At 50.3% G+C, this 23131-nt stretch overlaps 1 protein-coding gene across 2 annotated transcripts; it reads right to left on the minus strand.

Annotated features, from left to right (window-relative positions):
* Window positions 1–1450: 1450 nt before the first annotated feature.
* Window positions 1451–22429, minus strand: TBCEL (tubulin folding cofactor E like). 2 transcript variants are annotated; one of them, XM_059867377.1, is made up of 9 exons: window positions 22340–22373; window positions 19713–19763; window positions 17924–18073; window positions 15350–15489; window positions 13238–13419; window positions 12021–12277; window positions 10337–10463; window positions 9791–9907; window positions 1451–5746 (listed from the first exon to the last, which is right to left on the minus strand). In XM_059867377.1, the coding sequence occupies exons 3-9, from the start codon at window positions 18054–18056 to the stop codon at window positions 5428–5430; spliced, it is 1275 nt and encodes a 424-aa protein (XP_059723360.1). In that variant the 5' UTR covers window positions 18057–18073; window positions 19713–19763; window positions 22340–22373; the 3' UTR covers window positions 1451–5427. The 2 variants fall into 2 exon arrangements, with proteins under 2 accessions (XP_059723360.1, XP_059723359.1); XM_059867376.1 differs by lacking the exon at window positions 19713–19763 and having other exon boundaries at window positions 22340–22429.
* Window positions 22430–23131: the final 702 nt, after the last annotated feature.

Here is a 23131-nt window from a genome sequence, read left to right on the forward strand (position 1 = left end):
GCAGCTGAGGGGTGAAGGATCCCTCAGCAGAGCTATGTCAGAGCTGATTTTTCCTCCTGCAGCAAGGCTCAGCTCAGACAGGCACTGCTCCAACCCCAGCAGTGGGAAAACAGCCTGAGCTTGGCTGATTTTCCCCTCTGACATTTGGGGTGGGGGCCTTTTATTCCCTATTTTCCCTGCTAGGAGCTCTTAATTCCTCTTGTCCTCCCCACCCTTTGCCAGGAACAGAGAGGAGACAGGAATGCCAGCAGCCCAACAAGAAGCCCAGAACTTTTTGTCCCTGGGTGCTCCTGGCAGTGTGCTCAGCAAGATTCCCCCAAAAAGCTGTCTCTTACCTCCCCTAGCACATCAGGGCACCAGGCAGCTCACTGCCCCCACAGCAAATCCCAGAATTTGCTTTCCCTCCATCCTCCAAGCATGGCCTTGCTAGCAGGAAATTTTCATTTTTAAATTTATTTTTACCCTTTTCTAAGCCAACAGCTATTTTAGGAGGGCAGGGGGACATCAGCACTGACTGATATTCCAGGGGCAGATTACTTCCAGCCTGTATCCTGGCTCTTCCCTTCCCTCCCATACATTTTAAACACAACCAGCTCCAGGAAAATCAATTGACTCTCCTCATTCTGTTTTGTAACACAGAGAAAACTGGTGAAAATAGGTTTCCCTCTGCTCCTTTGTCAGTTTAATATTCTGGTCCTGTTTGTCTGGGCAAGTGAACACTGATGAAGTTTGATTAGGTCTCACTGACTCTTTGGGGAAGATTTTGTCTTCCAGCCTCTCTTCTTTTGGCAGGGATGTTCCCATCATGCAGCGCTGAACACATTGCAGCTGAACAACCAAACACTTCTTCTTCTTCTTCTTCTTCTTAATTCTTCCAGCAGAAAACTTCCTCCCATGCCTTACCTCGAGGAAAAACAAGATTCAAAGATGCCACAAGGGCTTCTGTGGCTGCTTGACCTTGGCACAGCAGCCCCAGGCAGGGCCTTGTCTCGTTCCCATCTCAAGCACCTGGCACAGCCCATGGAAATGCTCTGGCAAAGGATTTGCCCAGGAGCTCTTTCCCATCCAGAGGAGCACCTCTCTCTCCTCCTGCCTTCCCCAGGGTCATTTGGTGCAGGCCATGAGGGTGAAATTTGTTTTAACCCCAAGGCCAGTTCCTCTGAGGAGAGAGAGAGTGAGCTCGAGCTTTATTCCTCACCTGGAAGTGGGGATGAGTCCCAGTCATGGGGAAATACAGACCAGAGGAGGAACAGATCTTCCAGCTCTCCTGGAAGGGACTTCTCCTCTCCTTGCTCAGGTGAGGTGGCTGTGCCCAAGCTCATGGACAGACAACAAAACCATCAGCAGGACAAAAAAAATCCCGGCAGTTTTCACTCCCACCTTTGGGGTGACAACAGGGAACATTTTTGCTTCAGAGGACACAAAAGTGCAAAGCTCAGGACACTGGGGGTTTTAGTGTAAAAACTTACATAAGTTTATTGAACTGATCCAAACCAATGACCTATTTTGGCCTGAATTCCACCACTAAGTCTGCGAGCAAACCAAAGGCAAATTGTGGGAGCGGGAGGTGTATCCCCTGGGAGAGAAACCAGAATAAAAAACCAGATGGACTCACAGTTCTTCTTCTTTGAAATTACATATGGATGCAACATTAACAGGGAGCAAGAACAGATCTTCATGTTTAAATTATATTTGAAGTTTCCAGGAACTGCAGAAAAGCAATCACAGAGGCAAAGGCCCGAGGTGGCTGAAGCCCCTCTAAGGTTGCTCTGGGGAAGGCGTCTCTCTGCTGCCTACAAACGTGCCACATCCAAACGAGGGAGGCACAGCTGCCAGGAATACACATTTCAGCCTCTGGGCTGCTTTAAGCACCTCATTTGCATTCTCAAATCTTGCACACACGAACAGAACCTACCTACAAGAATCTCAGTGACAAGAGAGGAGGCAGAGCCGTGACACCTCTGTCGGATTGCAGACCCGAGGAGGAGAGGGCACAGGGAGAGCCTGTCCCCAGCAGCACGTCCCCCAAGCCACCACGGGTCACACCTGCAGCTCCCAAAAAACAAGGTTACAAATCCCAGCCAGCGAGCAGAGGACAGCCAGCACCCCGTGCATATTCATAGCAGTGATCTGCCTGGAACATCTGGCCAAAAATATGGATATTGAACAGGAACATCTCCAAACCACACAGCACAGCCTCAAACTTGTCACACGGAGCCGTGGGACACTTTGGTATACAGCTGTCACCCAAGTCCTCGTGGAGCAGGTGCTCTGCCCACTGTGCAGGCTGCCCGTGGCAGACTTTGATGCATGAAACAGCAGGAACAACACAACAAAAGCAGCCCTCAGGTAGGACACACAAGCCAGGGAAGCTTGCACATCTGTTTTGTTTTCTCAAGTGGATGTGACAGACCCAGGGACCTTTAGCTGAAGAGGGCACACGCTGGCAATGCCTGGACACGTCCCCTCCTGACGTGGCAGAGGTTTTAATCAAACCTCCTGCCACATCTGCACCCTCACTGAGCACCCAACCTTCTCCTCTCTCCCCAGGACATGGTCCCCTGCTGGGTGGCACACACACAAGACCCTTCCCCACCAGGCACCATGATTTGGGGTATTTTGCCACATCCTTGTGTGCTGTTTGGTCCCACTTCCCACAGCTGATCATCTGCACACACAAACTCTCTCTGGTTTTGGGGTGAGTCCTTCTCCTTGGGAAGCCAACCAAGACTTTTGGTTTCTGCCCCACGATTGCTCCATTACCTGCACACAAGGTGAATGCCTTGAGAAAAACCTTCCCCTGGAGAAGTGGCAGGATGGTGATTTCATACCTGAAGGGACCAGGGGAGCAGGGCTGGGTGTCAGCACCAAATCCCCAGCACCTCTTAACCTTCTGTGCTCTCTTTTTCCATCTTCCAGTTCCCACCAGGTCTGTCACAAATAAAAGCAGGATTTACTGCCAGTTCTGAGCTGGTGACAGCACTGATCCCTCCACAGACAGCCCAATTTTTAGTGGGCAAACAAACTTAAAAGCACGTACTTGGCCCTCCTTTATCATCCCATTCCACTCTTTGACGGCCTTTGTTTATTCCCTTCTCTGAAACCCAGACTCTTAATTGTGCTGAGGAAGTTGGTCAAGAGTTACAGCATCTCTCTAATAGCAGGTACAATGCCATAAATACACCCACAGAGGCAATTACTGCCCTGCAGAATCGGGTCAGAGATACTTTTGCATCCCCATAGGTCGCTTGCCTCGGACTCTGCAGCCACTCAGGGAAAACCTACCTACACTGGAGGTCAAGGGCTGAAATAGGCTTCTAATATTTAAACAACCATATCTTCATAAAACTTTGCTTTATAACAAAATATCTTATTAACCACAACTTTTCCTATTGGTAGGTATGTATATATCATACAGAAGTGTTGGCTTAAGGGTTCTGCTATCAGGCAGCAAATTATTTTCGCTGCCCAAACGGAAAATACATCTTCAGTAAAGCTCTAGCTTATAAAAGCATCATTTTATGTTCTACTGCCACTATCTCCCTGCTGTTTAGTTTACAGGTACCATGGATCTATGAAAAATCTATGCTACCTGTGGAAAATCTCACTCCCTTCCCTATTGCTCATCTCTACGGGGCGAAGAAATTGCTATTTTTGGCAGGGGGACGAGGCACAAATTAGTAACTTGTTTTAAATCCTCCCATTTTAACACTTGCTTTGGATAAGGAACTAATCCCCTCTGAACAATCCCCAAATCCTAAACCTGAAGACTATGAGATAATAATACTTTGTCCCCTCCCCAATGATCCCACCCCACAATCCAGGTAAAATGTGAAGAGAAATACACAACTCCAAGAATACCAAAGGAGCTCGGTGATGTGGGAGAAAGCATCCTGGGAAAGAAAGTGCACGTGGGGATAAAGGGAGCATTTCAAAATGAAGGTCAGGAGTTCATGTGTAACTAGAGCCCTCGCTGCACAGCTCCAAAATCTGCTGAGCAGCTGCTTGTAACCAGGAAATTGGGAAAGTCTTGAACTTGGAGCGGGGAAGACACAGGAAAGCGAAACAAGAGAGAGAAAAAGGAAGGAGGATTTCACTGACCAGGCAGGGGGATCTGCTCTGCAGTAGAAAACGGGGACTACGTGAAGCAGCAGCACGCGATGCCTACGAGGGGCACGTGGGGGAAGCCAAGAGAGAGAGAGAGTGAAACCTGCTGAACACCCAGCGTGGGTCCAGCTGAACACCCAACGAGGGTCCAGATGAACACCCAGCGTGGGTCCAGCTGCTTTGTTCAGTGAACCCTGCTGAACACCCAACGTGGGCCCAGCTGAACACCCAACGTGGGCCCAGCTGCTTTGTTCCTCCACCTCCAGAGGCTGATCCGAGCCAACACATCCTCCGAGTCCGGACCCTAAGCAGGGACCCCCGGCCAGGGGCCCCGAGCAAAGTGCTAGGTTTGAACTGGTGCAACAGCAACAAACACAAACTTCAACTTGACTCTTCCTCTCTCCCAGGAGAGGAATTTTAGCCATTCCACTTGCAGCACCCACTGGTACAAGGTGAAGTGCACGGAGGAGCTCTTCAGCATCAGGATGGACAACAGGGGAAGCTGCTCTTCAACCCCTTGTTGACCTGTTGTTCTAAAAGCCCTTCCAATGCAGCGCTCATCCACACCTCCCAAAATTCACTTTCCAACACATCCTTTATCCCCACAGGCTGCAGGCACCGTGTGAGATGGGTACAGCAGCCAAAACCTCTTTTTTCCCCCAAAATCAGGTGGATGTAGAGCGTGCACTTTGAAAAGAAAGTTTCTTTCTGGGAAGTTCTTTTTCTTTCCCCCATGTTGTGCACTCACAGAAAGCAAACCAGTGGAGAGAAGTGGATGCACTAAAGTACCTGAGCTCTGAATCAAGCAGAATACTGATGGAGATCTTTCCTGTGAACTCGAGCACAACAAAAGGTTGAAACAGCACCAAGCTGCAAGAAAATACTACAGCAAGCTCGAGCCACAGTTGGATAGCTAGGCCAAAGGGAGATCTGGTGGAGCAAAACACCAAAAAATTTAGGAAAAGAAAACAACAGGTCAAATTCTGCACCGAGCTGTCTCCTCCCTTATGGACCCTGGCATTGTTTAGCTTGAACAACTGACCATTCATGCCAAATCACGAGTATACCGGAGCATCAAAGGAAACATCAAGGTATTGCCCACACTGAAACACACGTCCTGAAGTCAATTGTCACCTCAAGGTCACCTGCAGTGGATGGTGGGCATGGTTCTCAGATCAGGACACTTCCTCCGGGCTAAGAAATTACCTGCTACAGAAACACAACCAAACCTCAACCAACCAACCGAAATAAAAACCTTGCAAAAAACTCCTCAATGCATGTGTGTGGGTGTGTGGGGGCGTGTGGGTGTGGGCAGAAAGGCTATTTCATTCTGGGCTCCACGTAAATTTTATCCCCATCCCGGATGCCGTAGGAATGCAGCGCCCGCGAGCTGTATTTCATCTCCTCGGGACCAAAAGGAGCTTCCTGGTCCAAGTAGAAGAGCAGCATGTTGCTTGTTGACAGCTGCACCACAGTTTTTAAGTGCTTCTTCAGCTCTGCCACAGTCTGGTCGAGGCGGATGGACATCTCCTCCACCTTGTCCTGGAAGTGAACCTCCACCTTGGCGCTGCTCTGAGGCCGCAGATCCACCACTGCCAGGGGCTCCAGCTTCCCGTACTTGGTCACCAGCTCGTGATACCTGGAAAGTTCAACAAGTCCAGAGTTATGGTACAGTCAGTGCACATCTCCCAGGTCAGAGTGTCCTCCACATGAGACAACACTGACCCTGATTCCAGCTAAAAGCCCCAGAAAGCCCAAGCACTGCAGTCATTGTCCCACAGTCCCCGGGCTGCACCGTGGCACTGACGTGAGCTCAGCGTCCCGCTACGGAGAAGTGTCTTGCTGAGGAAGGTGAAATTACCACCAGCCTGAGATGTTCAAGCTGACTGGTCTCAAAACAGCTTCCTGACAACACAGTTTGGGCTCCTACAGTTTCAGAAATCCCAGCCGGGGCTGCAGTGGGATTTGGAAGAAAGAGAGGACGCCGTGCTCACAACTCTACACCTCCTGCTGCAGTGAAAACACTTCACTGAAGAGTGCCAGAACCAAGGCAGTGCTCACAAAAAGGACACAGCCTTCAGTTTAGATTCTCAGTATCTGTGGCCTCACGACTTAACTGATCATCAGACATTCCTGCTGTTTTCCAAAAGGCCAGCTAGGTCCCAAATGTTACACTCCACTGAGCACAGGATCATCAAGATCACCAAAACAAGGTGAGCTGCTGCACAGTTTGAGAGCTGATAACAAACAGGGCACTTCTTGCCAGCTGATCCTTCACACCTGCTCTAAAACAAGATGGGAATTTTACTAGCAGAGGCACACACTCCACTGTCACCTTGTCCTTGCAGCCAAGTTCTCTGAGTGCTCTTCCCAAGGTCCCTGCAATGGAAAGTCTGTGTCACCCCTGCCCTCCCCCGGTATCGCTCCCATCGGGCCAGGCTGGATCTCCCTGCCTGGCTGGGAAAGAGGAGGAATGGCAGCACAAAACACAATGGCATTGGGATGACAAAGGCTGAGAGCTGCTGAGGACAGGTAATGTTTCAGAGCCCGGCACAGAAAGCACTTTGTGCTCCCGATCCCAGGCGGGGCTGAATGCGATGGGCGCGGTGTCACAGCCCCCGGGGCAGCCACGGGATCTGGCAGGCTGCTGACCCCAGGGAGTCCTGCTGGAGGCAGGAATGTTCCTGGAGAACAGCAGCCCCTCTGTGTGCTGGGCACTGAGGTAAGGGCCACAAGGCACTAGGATTTCCCCAGTCCCACGGACACCACCGGAGCATCCCAAGCAGGACGGTGCCCTGCTCTCACAGGCAGGGTGGTGGGAGCAGCCCCATTTATCTGGGAAAGCCATTAGTGCTGAGAGAAAACATCACTCCCCACGTTTAACCCTCCTGCAGGCAGAGCAAATGCTAGCCAACATGGCAGCAGTGGGGAGGGCTTCTCCTTCTCTGGAAGGATTTGCCAGCAGCAGCATCCAATAGGAAAGGGGGAGAGAGGACCCCCAGCTCTTGCTGCTCCAAGCCCTCAGCCCTCTTTGGGACATCCTTTAACTCTCAGCATCTCTGCTGCTGCAGACCAGCAACAACCTCTGGGCCAGCCCCAATTAGTGTCATGATTCATGCTCTAAGAGTGAACTGGGCTGCTGGAGGGGAGAGGATAAAGAGGGGGACAAATTTCAGACAAGCTGAGAGAGAGAACCACCATGAAAGAGCCATGATTATCCAAATACGTGCTGTAAATATGTGGTGGTCAAGCAATGCTGCCTGAAATTTTCCTGTGTTGAGGAAGGGCAGAGTGAGCTTTGCACCCTCCTCCTTGGTATGTGAGCTGCAAAGAAAGTGGAAGTGTGAGTGACTGGCTGCCCTCAAATCAATCAGGACCAAGGCAGACTGGTACATGGATGTTTTGGACCCCAATAATAGGCACCCTGGAGACTTTTCTAATCACCCCTTGCAGCCAGGCAGACACTGAGGCCGCTGAAGACCTGAGCCTGGCTGAAAGTGTCTGTGCTTCTGTGCAGATAAACAGTGGAGCAGACAAGCAGAGGGCTCATTAAAACCCCCCAGACACGAGGACGTCACTCCACAAGACAGCCAATATTGGATTGTGCACCCGGCGCTCCCTGTAACCACGACATCCACAGAGATAAACTGTTCCTTCCATTTCCCTGCCTGCCTGATCCCTTCCAGCTGCAGACAGCAATGCAGCAAGCAGGGGGGCTCTGGTGACAGAGCTTATCACAGGCTGCACCTTGCCAGTCTGGAGGGGGGCTGCTCCCACTGGCAAGTTTTCCCTGCTCAAGTTGTTCTCCCTGTGCTCGAGGCAGCACTGCAATGCAGATGTCAGACCCCAGCCACAACATGTGTGTCCTGATTAGTTTCTAATTGCAAACCACTTTTGGAGCCACCCCACACCAGATTTGGGAGCGAGGAAGGGGAAGCTTTAGCAACAAACAGACACAAAATCCCTCTGCAAGAAATGCCAGCTCTGCCTTTGGACAAGGGCTGCTGGTTGTGGGTCCAGGAGCTGAAACCCAGCACTGGGGACACTCTCAGCCATCTGCAGCCTCAGTAGAAAAGAGTCTGCAGTGGCCCCCAACCCCTCCAGGACAGAACAACCCTCTCTGGCACTGCAGAAGTCTCTTGGAAACGCTGCACAGATGAAGGGATTTGGACAAAGAGGCCATTGACCATGAAAAAGGCAGCACCAGTGCTTAAAGGGTAAGAAATCTGAGGGGGAGGTAATTTTTCTAGCAGAAAGCTGGCATGTTGGTCAAAATTAGCCTGGTTTTCTTGGATGGGGGAGATGTCAGTCATCTTTTACATGAGATCCCACCTGCAAACCAATCCCAGTGGTGTGTGGTGATGTGTAACACAGCCTGTTCCCATGTCCTAGGCAACATGAGTGCCTAAAGCTGCATCCCACTGTGTCCTTCCCAGCAATATATGGATCACTGACATTCTGTCACCACCAAACACAAGAAATATGAAATTTTATGGAAATTAATCCCTTTTGGGAGCAGCACCATGAGCTCACAGTCCCAGACTCCCCTTCCCCTTCCTCTCTCCTGCATTCTCTGTCTCTGCTGTTATCCCTTCCAATATTTCCTTCAATTTTTACGCTTCAAGGCTCTCTAAAATTAGAAGTCAGAACTTGTCCTCAGAAAAAGGACCAGCTGTCTTGTCTCCCTGACTGCATGAATGCCCTCTGCCTCTGAACTGACCCCAGCATGCTCTTAACAAATATTATAATCACTGACCCTATCAATATTCACACAAAATGCCATGCCCTCATTCCCCTTTCCAGCCTTCCCACCCCCTTACGGGATTGGCAAGTCACATATCCAGTGCTTTAGAAAAACAAGAGGCATTTTAGCTGAGAGTTAAGCAGAGGAAAACACTGAGCAGATGCCATTTGCACCTCTGTCATCCATGCCAAGCCACACCTGTGACCTTCAGTGTGTCCCCACCTCTGTGCCCTCAGAGTCACACACACACACACCTGTCCTACCCCTTTTCTGTAAAAAAAACAATAATAAAGCTTTGCTGTCCAAAAGCATGTGAGGGTTTAGGGCAGAGGGCAGGTAAAGGCCTGATGCTCCATGCTCCCTCTTCAGCCCATTAGAAGCAGTAAGTGGATGCTGGCACAAAAAAGATACAGACTGAACAGCATCTGTCCAAGTTCATTAGTTTACCAAGATGAACGGATCATTGGATGTACTTTTTTGGCAAAGAAAACCCATCAGACTTGTGATTTGCAGGCCTGAAAGTGAGGGGACAGCTTCCCATTGCCAGCACATTCCACACACCAGATGGTCCAGGGGATTAGATGCCCTGGCCTGGCAGTGGAGAGCACGATGTGTCCTGGCTTTGGGCACTCCCAAACACAGGTGGATTATGAAGGGAGCTGTGGGAGAGGCCAGGAAACAGTGAAGGTCATGTCCTGAACACTCCTGTTGTTTAATGGCACTTGACACACTTTTAAAACCAAATGTGACTCAGGAGTGACCCCACAATTCATCAGACAACACGAAAACAACAACTTCAGCCCAAAGAGACTGAAGGAGCCGAGGCTGGAGGAAGATGAGGGGTGTCTTTTCATGGAACAGCTGGCACTTATTTCCCATCACCTGGCCAGTCAGCACCCTTCTGTCCCTGCTGTCCACTGCAGGCCAGAGAGTTCCTACCTGAAGGGGACCTCCTCCTCGGGGAACTCCATGTAATAGCGGATGAAGAAGCGCTCCGAGTCCTCGCGCTCGCCGTCAGCCACGATGCTGCCGTTGAGCTTGGTGATGGATGGCAACCTGCAGGCACACACCAAGAGCCACAGTCAGCCAGGAGGGGAGCCCAGACAGGCTCAACTACAAGGCTGGCACATCAAAGTGCCTCAGCTTTAACATCATGGGAATTCCTGCCAGGAAGCTCAGGCCTCGATCCCTTTGAGAGAGCGGGAAAGTTCCATGGAATTTCTCAAGAATATCCAAAATTAGGCATTTTCATTTCACCACAGACATGCACCACATGTGCACAGATTTGAAGGAGACTCACAAAATCCCCTGAGAAGCAGAGCAGTCAGAGTTAAGATTTTCACTTCTCTGATTTTCCACAAAAGAAGCTCCAATCTTCCTGCATTTACACAGAACTCCATCTCCTGCCAACCTCTTCCTCTGATCACCTGCTCCCACCCTTCCTTGCCTTGTCATGTTTCTGCTGAGCAGAACAAACCAACAGACCTGGCTATTAGCAGCTTCCTGCGCTCCTCGGTGGTGTAAGACTGCAGCAGAGGAATTCCCAGCAATTTCACTTCCTCGAGCTTCGGGAAAGAATTTAACTTGTCAATGTCTTCCCAGCAATGCAGACCTGCTCAGGAGAAAAGATTTGTGTTAACAAACACAGAAAACCCATCATGGATCCAAGACAATCAGACACAGCCAAAGAACATATGTGACAGGAGAGTGTCACTGCTGCTCCTTTCAGAAGCTGGCTTTTCGCTCACCACGTGCTGCTAAAAAAAAAAAAATCAACATTGGCTTACAAGACAGAAGAGCTGAAATTCTCTTGTGCTGTTTCCAAGTGTATAAGGATGCTCTCCATGGCTTTTTTATGGACCACTCAGCCTTTGGGCTCACTGCTGGGGACTGACCAGCATCAGTGATGTGTCTATAAAGGGATGCTGCCTTCAGAGTGTAAGAGTCACCAGCACTTCTTTCATCCCAGGCATCACTAAACAGCCATCAAATGGCTTTACCTCACATACATGACCACCCTGGGTCCCATTTCTGCTCACAACCCAACGGTGAAACAGTCCCAGAAGCCATCCAGCCATTTAATGAAAAAGGTTTTAACTTGTTTTCAGCCCCCTCAAGACCTGACATTTGGGATTACAAAGCAAGCAGGGAGGGCAAAATAAAACAAAGCTGAGGATTGAGCACAGCAGAGCCACGATTGTGTGGTGAGATCAACACAACTCATCTTGGAGTCCACACCTGCCAGAACTTCAGAGTGCAGCAGCTTTCTCTAAAACCCCCAAAAAAGTTTTAACAACCTCCTTGGGATTCCTATTGGACTTTCAGCTCCCAAAACATCAAAATGCAACACAGAGCCCACACTTCTTAAGCACCTGGCATGAAAACTGCAGAACTACTTACCAGAAGAGCACTTGTTCCTCGGTGAGGCAGTGCTTTCAAATGCAGCTTAACAGGCTTTTCCTCCTCTAGTTAAGCTTTTATTACAGGGATTCCTTGATGCTTACATTGTAGGGCATGTTAATAAAGTCCCTGCTACCTGCCTGACACTTCAGCAGCACTTGCACAGCATATAAAGCTGTAAAGAACAAAAGCTGCTGGTGCATGAAGCACTCCTGCAGATGAATTTCTGGTGTATGTGTCATACACAAACACATCACAGCCCCCACAAGCTGCCCTGCAGCTCCTTCTCTCCCAGCACAGGGTGCTCTTCCCAATATTCCAACTGCTCGTTCTCTTTCTGAAAATCCTCTGGGGCTGGAGTGTAAAAGCAGCTGCCAGCATCACTTGTGAGGCTGTAATGACTGAGCACAGATTCTGCTGGGGGATGCCTGATCCACACTGCATACCTGCACATGCCCTCATTTTACCTGAGATAAAACAGGGAATAAAGGGAAAACAGGATTCTTTCATCCCTCCCCCTGCCAGGCATTTATTTATCCTTCCCCAGCCAGGAGTACCTGGGGCAGGGATGGCAAACTACCACCATAAAAAATCTTTCCAGCTCATTTGGATTAACTGGTCCACACTGCTCTGACTCATCCTTTGATACAGACTGAGTACCCAAAGCAGCAGGAAAATCCCACAGATGGGCAAGTTCACTGCTTGTCATCTGTACAGAGGAGAGACTCTGATGGACCAACAAAACCCATCCCAGCTTCCAGGCTCTCACCTGACTTGTGCAAGTTGATGGATCTTAGGTTGGGGAAGAGCCTTGCCAGGGAATCTTCTGACTCTTCAATGGTGGTGAGGTTGTTGTTAGCCAGGATAAGTGTGTCCAGTGATGGAAACATAATTCCCAACTTTCGAATTTCAGTCCAGTCTTGAAGATTATTGTCAGTTATGTGGAGGAGCTTGAGAGACTGACAGCAAACTGGAGAACAAGACACTGTTTCGTAGTCATTAAGGCACAGGAAGAGTTCCTCCAAGCTGCACAGGGCAGAAAGGATCATGTCATCACTTTTATGGGATTTTAACACAACTTTCTCTAGCAGCTCTGAGAACCTCACTGCAGAGAAGCACTTTGAGCACTCTACACAGAGTGTTTCAACTACATCCCTGCTCCCAGCCATGTTTTCAGAGATTAAAAAAACCTTTTAAGTGCTCCCTGAGTCTCTCCCAGTATTGTGTAACAGATTGGTTGGGGTTGTCTTCTGCTTCTGTGCCCAACAAGCCACCAACCCAGCTCCTGCAGTGACTGGGACCTGCTCCCAGTGCTCTCAGCTTAATTTGAAATGGGATTTTGATACACCACTGATGATTATTTTTTTCTCCCACATCACTGTCAAATATTCCCATTAAAGAAAGAACAGATCCCAATATAAGTTTTCAGACAACTGAACTCTCACAATCCCAGAGAAGTGTATGTTGGCCATGCAGGACATTCTGTTGTCATCATCTCTGCTCACAAAGCCACACAAAGAGGGATCTGTCATCAAAACAAAGCCACTGAGGACACCCACGGGAGCAGAATGCCAAGGTGGCCCGTGACCAAACCACAGAAATCAACACTTTAGCACAGAAAAGCAGGATGAAATATTCCTTGACAAGTGGCCAGACCTTCAGAGTACCTCCCATTTAAAAGGTATGTCCTGCACCATTCACTGCACAGTGACTCAGAGGGAAGTGGACCCTCCTACATTTTTGGGGCCATTATCCATCTCTGGTATTTAGGTTTGGAGGAGGAGAAGACCTGGGCTTTGCAGCACCACCCAAGTTTGGATTTTAGGACAGTGTAAGCACTCGCCTGGAACTCCCAAACTCCCAAAGGAAAAAACATCCCTTTTTCTCTACTGATGTTTGCATCCTCACAGCCCCCTCACCCCTCCCCACATGACCATACCCCAGCCTTGACCTGGGTGCAGCAAACCCCCAGACTGCCAGGCTTACTCAGGCAATTCCTGCAGGATGGTGTGCACTGTCTCCCAGGAAGCTTTGCTGTTGTTGAGCACGAGTTTGCGGACGCCAGCGAAAGACCCCGCGCAACTTCTCTCTAAAACGGACAAACTGAGAGGGTTGGAACTCAGGTTTAGAAACTCCAGGTGGGGGACGTTGGACACAATTTTACTGACCTAAGTGGGGAGGGAAGAAAAAAAACAGAAAGAAAGAAAAGTGTATCATTCAGTAATCGGACCTCTGGCAATAATATCCCACCTGCTCAAAGGGGCCCTGTGGAATCATCACAAAGCAATGATATGGGGGAAAACACAGGGATATCTACCTGTAATTCATACTCCAGCCATTCCTGATCTAGATGGATTGGTTAATTGCTCATTCTCCTCAAGAGTTCATTTAATTACACTCTAGGAGCAGCTTGATAAGAGAAAGGCAGTCCCTTGGGAGAGGTCATAAATCCACCTCAAGCCCAAGGCTGAGCAGCTGCACGTTCCAGGAGCCAGCCCTCACTCACAGGGGGCCATGGGCACTTCTCCTGCCTCCATGGCCAAACCTGAGAACTTCTCCAGCTCCCTACTGCTCCCACAGAGCTCAGCCAATCCCCAATTCCCTCCTGGACTGGGGAACTGAGTGGGAAGCAGCTTCCAACACCAGCAGGCATCAATGCAGAAAATAAATGTGAGTCAGAGAACAGCTTGGCTGGAGAGCTCCTCTCCACAAAGGTCTGGGATGGGCAGAGGTGGGCAGGCCATAGCACACAGAGGTCAATAAATGGCCCAGCTGTTGGCAAAGGGGGATTGTCTCATGAACTCAGGTGTGAAATGAGTCTGCCTGAATCCACACCTCCTTCAGGTGATGTCATGGTTTGGGTGTTGCACCTCAGGAATTAAGAATGCAAATTGGATGGCATTAGTCCACCAAAACCAATTTAGAATAAAATGGATTATGATGGATGATTGGAAGAAGAGTATTTTTTTTCAGTATTATACTAAAATAAGGAAAGGAGACATTAAAGTTCTTCTTAGTGGGTATAAAAAGCTGCAGTATAAGGAGCAGTGATGATGCTCCTCCTGCCTGCTGAGAACAGGGCAGGCAGAAATTGGCTGAAATTGCAGCACAGGAGACTTAAATTACACAGTTTAGCCTCTGAGGTTATTAGCTAAGCATGGGAACAGGCTACCCAGGGACCTGGAATCCCCAGCACGGGCAGGTTTTAGGGGTGGGGAGATATTTATCTGGTGTGGATGGGCTGTGAAAACTTAATCCTGTCTCAGAGGAAGGGGCCAGCACACACAGAAGCCTTTCAGTTCCAGGGCAGCCTGAAGAGTTGGAACACAGAGCAGGGTGTGAGATGTGCAGCTCGTGAGGGACCAGGGTATGACCAGGTATGAGCTCAGCCCCCCTGAGCTGGGACACTGCAAACACTGCATTCCCTCCCTGCTTAAAGACATGACAATCTGATGGCACAAAACCCCAGGATATCCTGGTTTTTTCCACATACTTCCAACAATAAACATTAACATAAAAGGACAGCATAATCCAGTGAGGAACTTAATGACACTTGAATGGATTGAGATTGTTTCACTCCTGTTACATTGCATTTATTGAGCAGTATTTCACCCAAGCACTTCAAAGGATTTTACAACTGCATTTAGCATTAATTAATGAGGCTGCAGAAATACCCTTTGTAGTAAATATTTTTAAATCTGTTCTGCAGATAAGGCAACAAATGTGGAGAGGGAATAAACACCTTGCCCACCATCACAGTGGCAAAGCTGGGAATCAACTGCCACTCTGTTAAAAACTAAACTGCTCATTAACTTCTTGGTGCTAGAAATGCCAATTCCAGCGCTTTGCACGATGAAATAAAACAAAAATACAGATTTTTCACCCACAGGCCAAGACTGTAAGTCACAAGGCACAGGAGTGAAGTGCCACACTGGATTAATTTCATCACATGTATTGCTCAGCTGCTGTCAAAGTAAATAAACATCACCTTCAGAGATGAGAAAGGAGCCACAAAAATGGAACTCTCATCAATGCAACGCATTTGCAGTCAGCAATAGCTGTGAAAGGCACCCAGTGAGGTGCCCATCACCATTTTACCTCGTGCCAGTCTTCCAGTTTGTTGTCAGAGAGGTCGAGCTCAAAGACGTGGGCGCAGAAGGCGGCGATCTCGTTCTCGTCCCCGGCACAGGTGATGCCACAGCTGTTGAGCACCAGCACACTGGGCAGGTTCAGGCGGTCTGGCACAAGGAAAAACAGAAGCTGCCTCTGCTCAGCACTGCCTTGGAGTACAGACCCCAGCCCCAAACATGGATGTCACAGCCAGCAAGAGAAATCCACCAGTAATGTCAGAATTGACACCAATTTCAGGTTAAACGCAGATTTTGTAACTGCCACCATCCTGAAGCCTTGGTTGTAAACCTGAAGTACCACTCCTATCAGTGCTCTTCAGTTCTTCCATGTGTTTCTGTGCATTTCAGGCCTGTCCTTTGTCATTTATGGCTTGTCTCCTATCAGTCCTCGCCACAACTTCTGTTCTTCCCCAGCAGCTGCTGCTGCAGATAGGACACAGGACTAGGGGAGTGTCAGCTGCACAGTCAGACTCCCTTATCCTCCTGCCCTGAGCCCACTTGGGCCTAGCAACAGCCAGGAGGTATTTAAACATTTCTTAGAAGGTATTTAAACATTTCTTAGGAGGTATTTAAACATTTCCTAGGAGGTATTTAAACATTTCCTTTCTAAGCTTTCCCATCCCAAGGTTCAATGTAGAGCATTCAGCATTCATTCAAAATCTCAGGTCTCTGCTCTGCCTTTCTATTTCTGCTTTGGTTTTGCTCCAGCTCCTCCTCAGACAGGTGAATGTACTCAAGGCATCAACCAAGGACTTGGACCTCAATTACAGCCTGCTGTGCTAAGGTTAAACCATGACAAAAAGCTGGGGGTTTGCAACAGGAAATGATTTCCACACAAGAAATTCATGTTGAGGCAAGGCAAGCCATCAGTCTTACACCCCTTCATGTACAACATGGCTTTCCCACCTCTCTGGGGCAGGAAAATCCATTAAAAACTAACCACAAACTTTTTCCTAAATAGGTGGTCCCTTTTCTCCTGAACACTTGACAGCTGCACAACTAGAAAGGGATTCTAGCAGCAAACAACTGCCTGGAGTCATCTGGGCTTCCAAGTTTTCTAGAAAGGGATTCTAGCAGCAAACAATCACCTTGGAGTCATTTGGGCTTCCAAGTTTTCTAGAAAGGGATTCTAGCAGCAAACAATCACCTTGGAGTCATCTGGGCTTCCAAGTTTTCTAGAAAGGGATTCTAGCAGCAAACAATTGCCTGGAGTCATCTGGGTTTCCAGGTTTTCTAGAAAGGGATTCTAGCAGCAAACAATCACCTGGAGTCATCTGGGTTTCCAGGTTTTCTGGCTCAGGAGAGCTTGGTTTCTTTAGTGTGGCACTTTGGGAGTTACTAATGCAGTATTTGTAAGTCATGTCTCAGTCTCATTTTAAGATGTGGCCTCTTTTCAGCACCCCAACAGCTCAGGTGAGCAGGAGAGAGGTAAATTTACCTGCAAAGAGGGCACTGACTGAACATTCCTCAGGCCATTTCTGTTCTTGCTCATTTTGAGTGTGTTTTATCCTCAGCTGAACTCAGGCCCTTTTTTCTCCTCTGTCAAACCCAGTCATTGGAAACTTCATCCAGCTGATTTCCATGGCTGTTTTCCCCTTTGGGGCTGGTTATGACACAAATTGACCTGATGGAAGTTTAGATCACTCCTACAGATCATGATGGGCAGGATGTGTGACACAAAGAAGGGGCAGCTCTGATGGGATCAATGTGAATCTCAGACCCACCTGTACAAACCAAGAATTAAATGCCAACATCAGAGCATGAGGGAAGACTAAAGGTGTCACATGGATCTAGTTCAGAGGAGATGGTGACACAGATTCTGCAGTCTGGGCGGCTCAAGGACATCCACAAGCAGAACAGAGCTTCAGACACACATCTGGCTAAATTCCCTCGAGGCAGCAAGGTCAGGAGCACAGGAGAGGGGAATTCTCCACTAGGTCACAAAGCATTTAGTGCCTCGAAAAGACAAAGTAAAGTCTGCAAGTTCAACTGAGGCCCTTGTCACAAAAGCAGAGATTCAACAACTCAGCACTCTGCCTGAAATATGTCCCCTCCTGTGCACGCTGAGCTCCTGTCCCTGCAGGCATCAAAGCAAGCTGGTGGCATGGGAGCCAACCTCAAATTTAGATATTTGATGTATTTTTAAGCCACCTCTGCCAAAACACCTGTTGCTGCAGCCAATAATAAAACAGGATCAGTGGCCTGAAGGAAAGCTCCAAGGAGTGCTGAACCCCAAACACAGACTGCACAGGGCCTTAGGTCCATCTTCCACTCACAGGAGTGGAACCTGGTGATCTTGAAGGTCCCTTCCAACCCAAATGATTCTGTTCTGTTCTCTAATTCTGATTCTGTCATGCTGTAGAGAAATTTGGTTTTTTACAGCAACCAGTTCAGTCACTTTCTCCCTTTGTCAGATTCCAATCACTCAGCTCTCCAATAAAAAACATATTGTGATGGTTTTTTTCCTGGGCAATTCAAGGTGATTCCTCTTTCAGCTGATTCCTCCCAGCACCCCCAGATGCTCAGAAAGATCAGAATTTACCTTTCATAGGTGAGCCCTGTGGAGTTGCTGGGACGTGCACCCCCATGCCAGGCCCACGGCGGTAGGGGAAGTTCTCAGGGCTGTATTTCTCACACAGAACTTGCATGAAACTCCTTCCACTGGGCTGGTCCATGCTCCCTTCTTGGACTTCTGGTTAAAGAATAGAAAAGCAGAGCATATGAGCAGTCAGCAAGTTATAATCACTTCTAACAGTGGTGTTTGAGAACAAGCAGATGGGTCACAGGTTTTATTTCTGAGCTCCAGATCGTCTGACAGGTCCTGCTTCAAATTCCAGATGAAAGTAAAACATTACTTGAAAAGAACACAAAGTCAGAAGATTTGGTGCTGTACAGACACAGCATTACAGGCCAAGCTCAAGACCCCCTTACCCCACATGCTCTTCCAGGACAAGGCTGCAAAAGGTGACTTCTGTACTTGTCACTTCTGCCCCTCCCTCGAGGACTGTGAGAAATCCACAGCTACTCTCCAACACCCTTCCAGGGCAGCCAGGAGGGGAAGGAGCAAACAGCTGTTTGTGAGCAGGAGATTGCTCCAACAGCTGTTTGCCAACTTCCCCTTTCTGCTGTGTCACCAAACACTGTTTGGCCAGGCCCAAAGGCAATTTCTGCCAATTCCATTCTGCAGCTGCCTAATGTATCTGGGAGATAATAACTGTGCCCTTGGTATCTGGGCATGGCACAGAGCAGCACAGGAAGGAGGCCTGGCCTCATCACAGGAGCTGAGCTGCCTGCAGAGATACTGAGAGTCAGCTGGGAGTGGTTTTGGCACCAGGACCCCCCATGGCTGGGGCTCTGCCCTGCCCAGGTGGGACTCAGCCCCTCTCTCTGCCCTGTTTTCCTGGGCATTTGATGGGTTTGTAACACAGGAGCAGAGCCTGGCTCATGACTGAAGAGATTGCTGTTTCCAGAGGTCTCCTAGTCCTGCTACCCATCATGGACACAGCAGCACAATCCTGAACGTGCAGGAAGCAGTGCAGGTTTCCTACACTGCACAATTAGTTGTAGGGCAGCTTTTCCACTAATAACTGCAAAATCACATTTTTGAACCTCAGACTTGGGCCACACGTTCATTGCAAGCCATGTTGCTAATCTGGAATTAAAGTTTCTGCCCATTTCTTTCCCTTAGACTTGTTACAGGCAAGGAAATAAAGCTGGATATAAAATTATTAACAAAAGTGATTTCACTAAGGCTCCCTTTGCTGAGAATCACTTGCTTGACAAGTTCCACTTCACTTCTTCATGACCAGACTACCTAAAACCCACCAACCAAAAGGATTTGAGTAGAATAAGCAGCTATTGACTGAAGCATGTCATCATTTTTATATTCTATATAAAGTTTAAATGTCACAAATAGGGACTTACAGGATCAGTCTTTAAAAAAACCCAAAATCAACATTTTCATCTCTCAACAGCTTGGTTGATTCATAGCTCAAACTTGACTCATGTCACTACTCTATCTAGAATCAAAAAATAAATCCTCAGACTGGAGTCTGATAGGAACAAGGCATTTAGTCTTAGGCTAAACCATTCCACATGGTACAGGAACAGCGTGCCCTGAGAGCCAGGGCTTCAGGCTGAAAGGCCTCGTTCCAGAGTGGTTTGGGAGCTCAGCACCATCCACAGACAGAGCTTTCCAAACACCCACTCACTCCTGGTCTGGAAATTCTGGAACTCCCACGTGCATAAAGCCCTCTGTCCTTCACGTGGCTTTTCCATCCCTCTTTATCTGCTGACCAACATCAGCTGGAAATTCCACAGGAGAAACTCACCTTAGAGACAAAAAATGCTGCTTTCAGCTCCAGTGTGAGAGCAATCCAGAACTGAGAAGAAAAACTACTGACATTTACATCCAACAGCTTTGAAGCCCCAACATTTTCTTCCTCCAGCTCTACTTTTGAAAGCCAGTGCCACTGTGAGATGACAAAACTGTTGTGGAACAGGCAGTCACCTTTCCCAGCTCCCCTCCCCTGGGATTCCACGTCCCCTGTAATCATCTGTCACTCCTGTGGCTTCTCTGAACCCCCACAATTGCCTGGGAGCAAGGAGCAGCAGGATGTGCAAAGGCAATGACAGGTTCCAAGGGAATGCTGGCAGCACCAGGACAGGACAGGGTGACCTGCAAGGTGCACGTTTCTGAGTGTGGCCCTGCTGACAGCACCAGGGACAATTCAGGGCTCAAAATAACTCTGGGTTTTCCAAATGACAGCACAGAGTGCACACGAGGCACTTGGGCTTTGAGAGGTGGCAACAAAGAGCCTTTGTTGTTATGTTTAAGTGCTCTGCTGCAGGGCTGTGGCCCCAGTGGGGAAGGACAGAGAATCCCAGAATGGTTTGGGCTGGAAGGGACCTTAAAAATCATCTCATTCCCATCCCTCAGTCCAACACCTTCCACTGTCCCATCCAGCCTGGCCTGGGACACTGCCAGGGATCCAGGGGCAGCCACAGCTGCTCTGGGCCCCCTGTGCCAGGGCCTGCCCACCCTTACAGGGAGGAATTTCACCCCAATATCCAGCCTAAAGCCACTCTCTGACACTTTAAAGCCATTCCCCTTTGTCCTGTCGCTCCAGGCCCTTGGAAAGTCCCTCTCCATCTGTCTCCCTGCAAGCACTGGAAAGTCACAATGAAGTCACCCCAAACCTTGTCCTCTCCAGGTAAACAACCCAAACTCTCCCAGCCTTTCTTCCCAGCAGAGCTGTTCCATCCCTCTGATCCCCTGGACTCTCCCCAGCAGCTCCACATCCTTCCCCTGCTGGGATTCCCAAGCTGGAAGCAGCACTGGGAAGGGTCTGGAAAGAGGGGCACGACCCCCTGCCTTGAGATTGGTTACAGGAAAGCTCAGTGTGCTGCTGCAGCTGATGGGTGAAGGGAGAGCACTGAAACCAGCAGGGAAAACATTTCCAGCTGATGGGTGAAGGGAGAGCACTGAAACCAGCATGGAAAACATTTCCAGCTGATGGGTGAAGGGAGAGCACTGAAACCAGCAGGGAAAACATTTCCAGCTGATGGGTGAAGGGAGAGCACTGAAACCAGCAGGGAAAACATTTCCAGGTGATGGGTGAAAACACTGACACCAGCATGGAAAACATTTCCAGGTGATGGGTGAAGGGAGAGCACTGAAACCAGCATGGAAAACATTTCCAGGTGATGGGTGAAAACACTGACACCAGCATGGAAAACATTTCCATCCCCTGTGCCCTGAGCCTTCCAGAAGAAGAAGAGACCCTTTAGGAGAATGACATCATTAATAGCATGCTTCTGAAATTCCAGTGCAACTCAAATGCCTTGGGGGCACATCCTGAACAGTCACACAACAAACACATCCCGACTACACACAAACAAAGCCTCAGGAACGGATAAATAGCACAAACATCCGTCTGCAAGGAGCTGCAACATCGTTCTCCCGAGACATGATTCAGGGAAATTGTTTTTGAGATGATCTCCAGAGGCAGAGGAGTGAATCACAGAATGCTTTGGGGTGGAAGGGGACCTTGAAGATCGTCCAGTTCCACCCTGTCTGCCGTGGGCAGGGAGATCCCAGCAGGATTTCCCAGGGATTGCAGCAGGGCAGGGAGCCCGGCCCGCTGAGCCACCAGGACAAGCCACCCAAGCCACTCTGTCAGTGCCCCCATCAAACCCAGCAGGGCTGTTTGCTCCCCCACCCCAGCACTGTGCTGAGGATCCCAGAGAGCACACGGGGGACACCCGGACTGTCCCTTGTCCCGCTCTGGCCCGGCTGTGCCCCTGTCCCACGGCAGCAGCGCTGGTTCCCCGCGGGACACCCCCGGCCCTGCTGCTGGCCCCGGGGCAGGACGAGCCCGCAGCTGCCCCCTGCCAGCTCGGGCCCCGCAGCCCTGAGCCCCCTCCCCGCCCCTCACACGGACTGTGCCGGTCACCGTCCCCTCACACGGCCTGTCGCTGTCGCTGTCCCTCTCCCTGTCCCCTCACACGGGCTGTCCCTGTCCCCGTTCCTGTCACTGTCACCAGCCCCGTCGCTGTCACCATCCCCTCAAACGGCCTGTCCCTGTCCCTCTCCCTTCACAGGGCCTGTCCCTGTCCCCTCACACGGCCAGTCCCTGTCCCTGTCCAAGTCCCCTCACACGGGCTGTCCCTGTCCCCGTTCCTGTCGCTGTCACCATCCCCTCCCACGGCCTGTCCCTGTCACTGTCCCAGTCCCCTCACACGGCCTGTCCCTGTCGCTGTCACTGTCCCTGTCCCAGTCCCCTCACACGGCCTCGGGCTGGCCCCGGCTGACAGCGGCCTCCGCGCTCCCGCACCGCGCCGCTGGCGGGGCCGGGCCCGGGGGGTGTCGGGGCGGCCCGGGCGGTGCCAGGGGTGCCTCGCTGTGCCCTGTCCGCCGTCCTGTCCCCGCTGTCCCCCTGTCCCCAGCCCCGCTCACCCAGGCCCGGCCGCCGCGTCCCGCATCGACCCGGAAGCAGCTCCAAACATCACGTGACGCCGCGCGCGGTCACGTGGCGGGGCGCCCCCCCGTTGCCGTGGAGACGGCGACGCCGATGACGTCATCCTTGTCTCCAAGGAGCGTTTCCTTGGGATGCGACGGGAAGAGCGGTGGCAGCGGGTCAAGGAGGGGATCCTGACCCTCTGCTGGGCTCGGGAGGCGCCTCGGGAGTGCTGTGGCCACCTCTGGGCTCCGCAGCACAGCGGGGACAGCGACATCCCGGAGCGGGGCCAGGGAGGGTGACAGAGATGAAGGGACGGGAGCATCTCCCTGACAGGGAATTGGGGCTGTTCAGAGGCTCAGAAGGGACTTCACCTCTGTCTGGCAGTGCCCCCAGGGAGAGCTCCGAGCAGGACCCAGGCTCTGCTCCGGGGGCACAGCAATGGCACGAGGGGAATGGGCAGGGACTGAGCCCAGAAGGTTCCACCTGGACAGGAGGAAGAACTTTATGATCCAGGAACCAAGTCGCCCTCACTGGAGAGATCCCAAACCACCTGGACACAGCCCCGTGCCTTGGCATGACCCTGCTGGAGCAGGGAGGACCGGGTGACCCCCTGAGGTCTCTGCCCAGGCCCAGTCTGTGATTCTGTGGTACCACACAGAGCTGGGGCCACGACCCTGCAGTGCCAGGCCCAGGTCTGGGCACAGGAGTTGCCTCAGGGTGGCATCCCCCTGCCCTCAGGGTCCTGCTGGAGCCAGATAGATAAAATCACCTAAAACCTGCCAAGCCAT

Source organism: Haemorhous mexicanus, chromosome 24 (assembly GCF_027477595.1).
Source record: "Haemorhous mexicanus isolate bHaeMex1 chromosome 24, bHaeMex1.pri, whole genome shotgun sequence".
Taxonomy (NCBI): Eukaryota; Metazoa; Chordata; class Aves; order Passeriformes; family Fringillidae; genus Haemorhous; species Haemorhous mexicanus.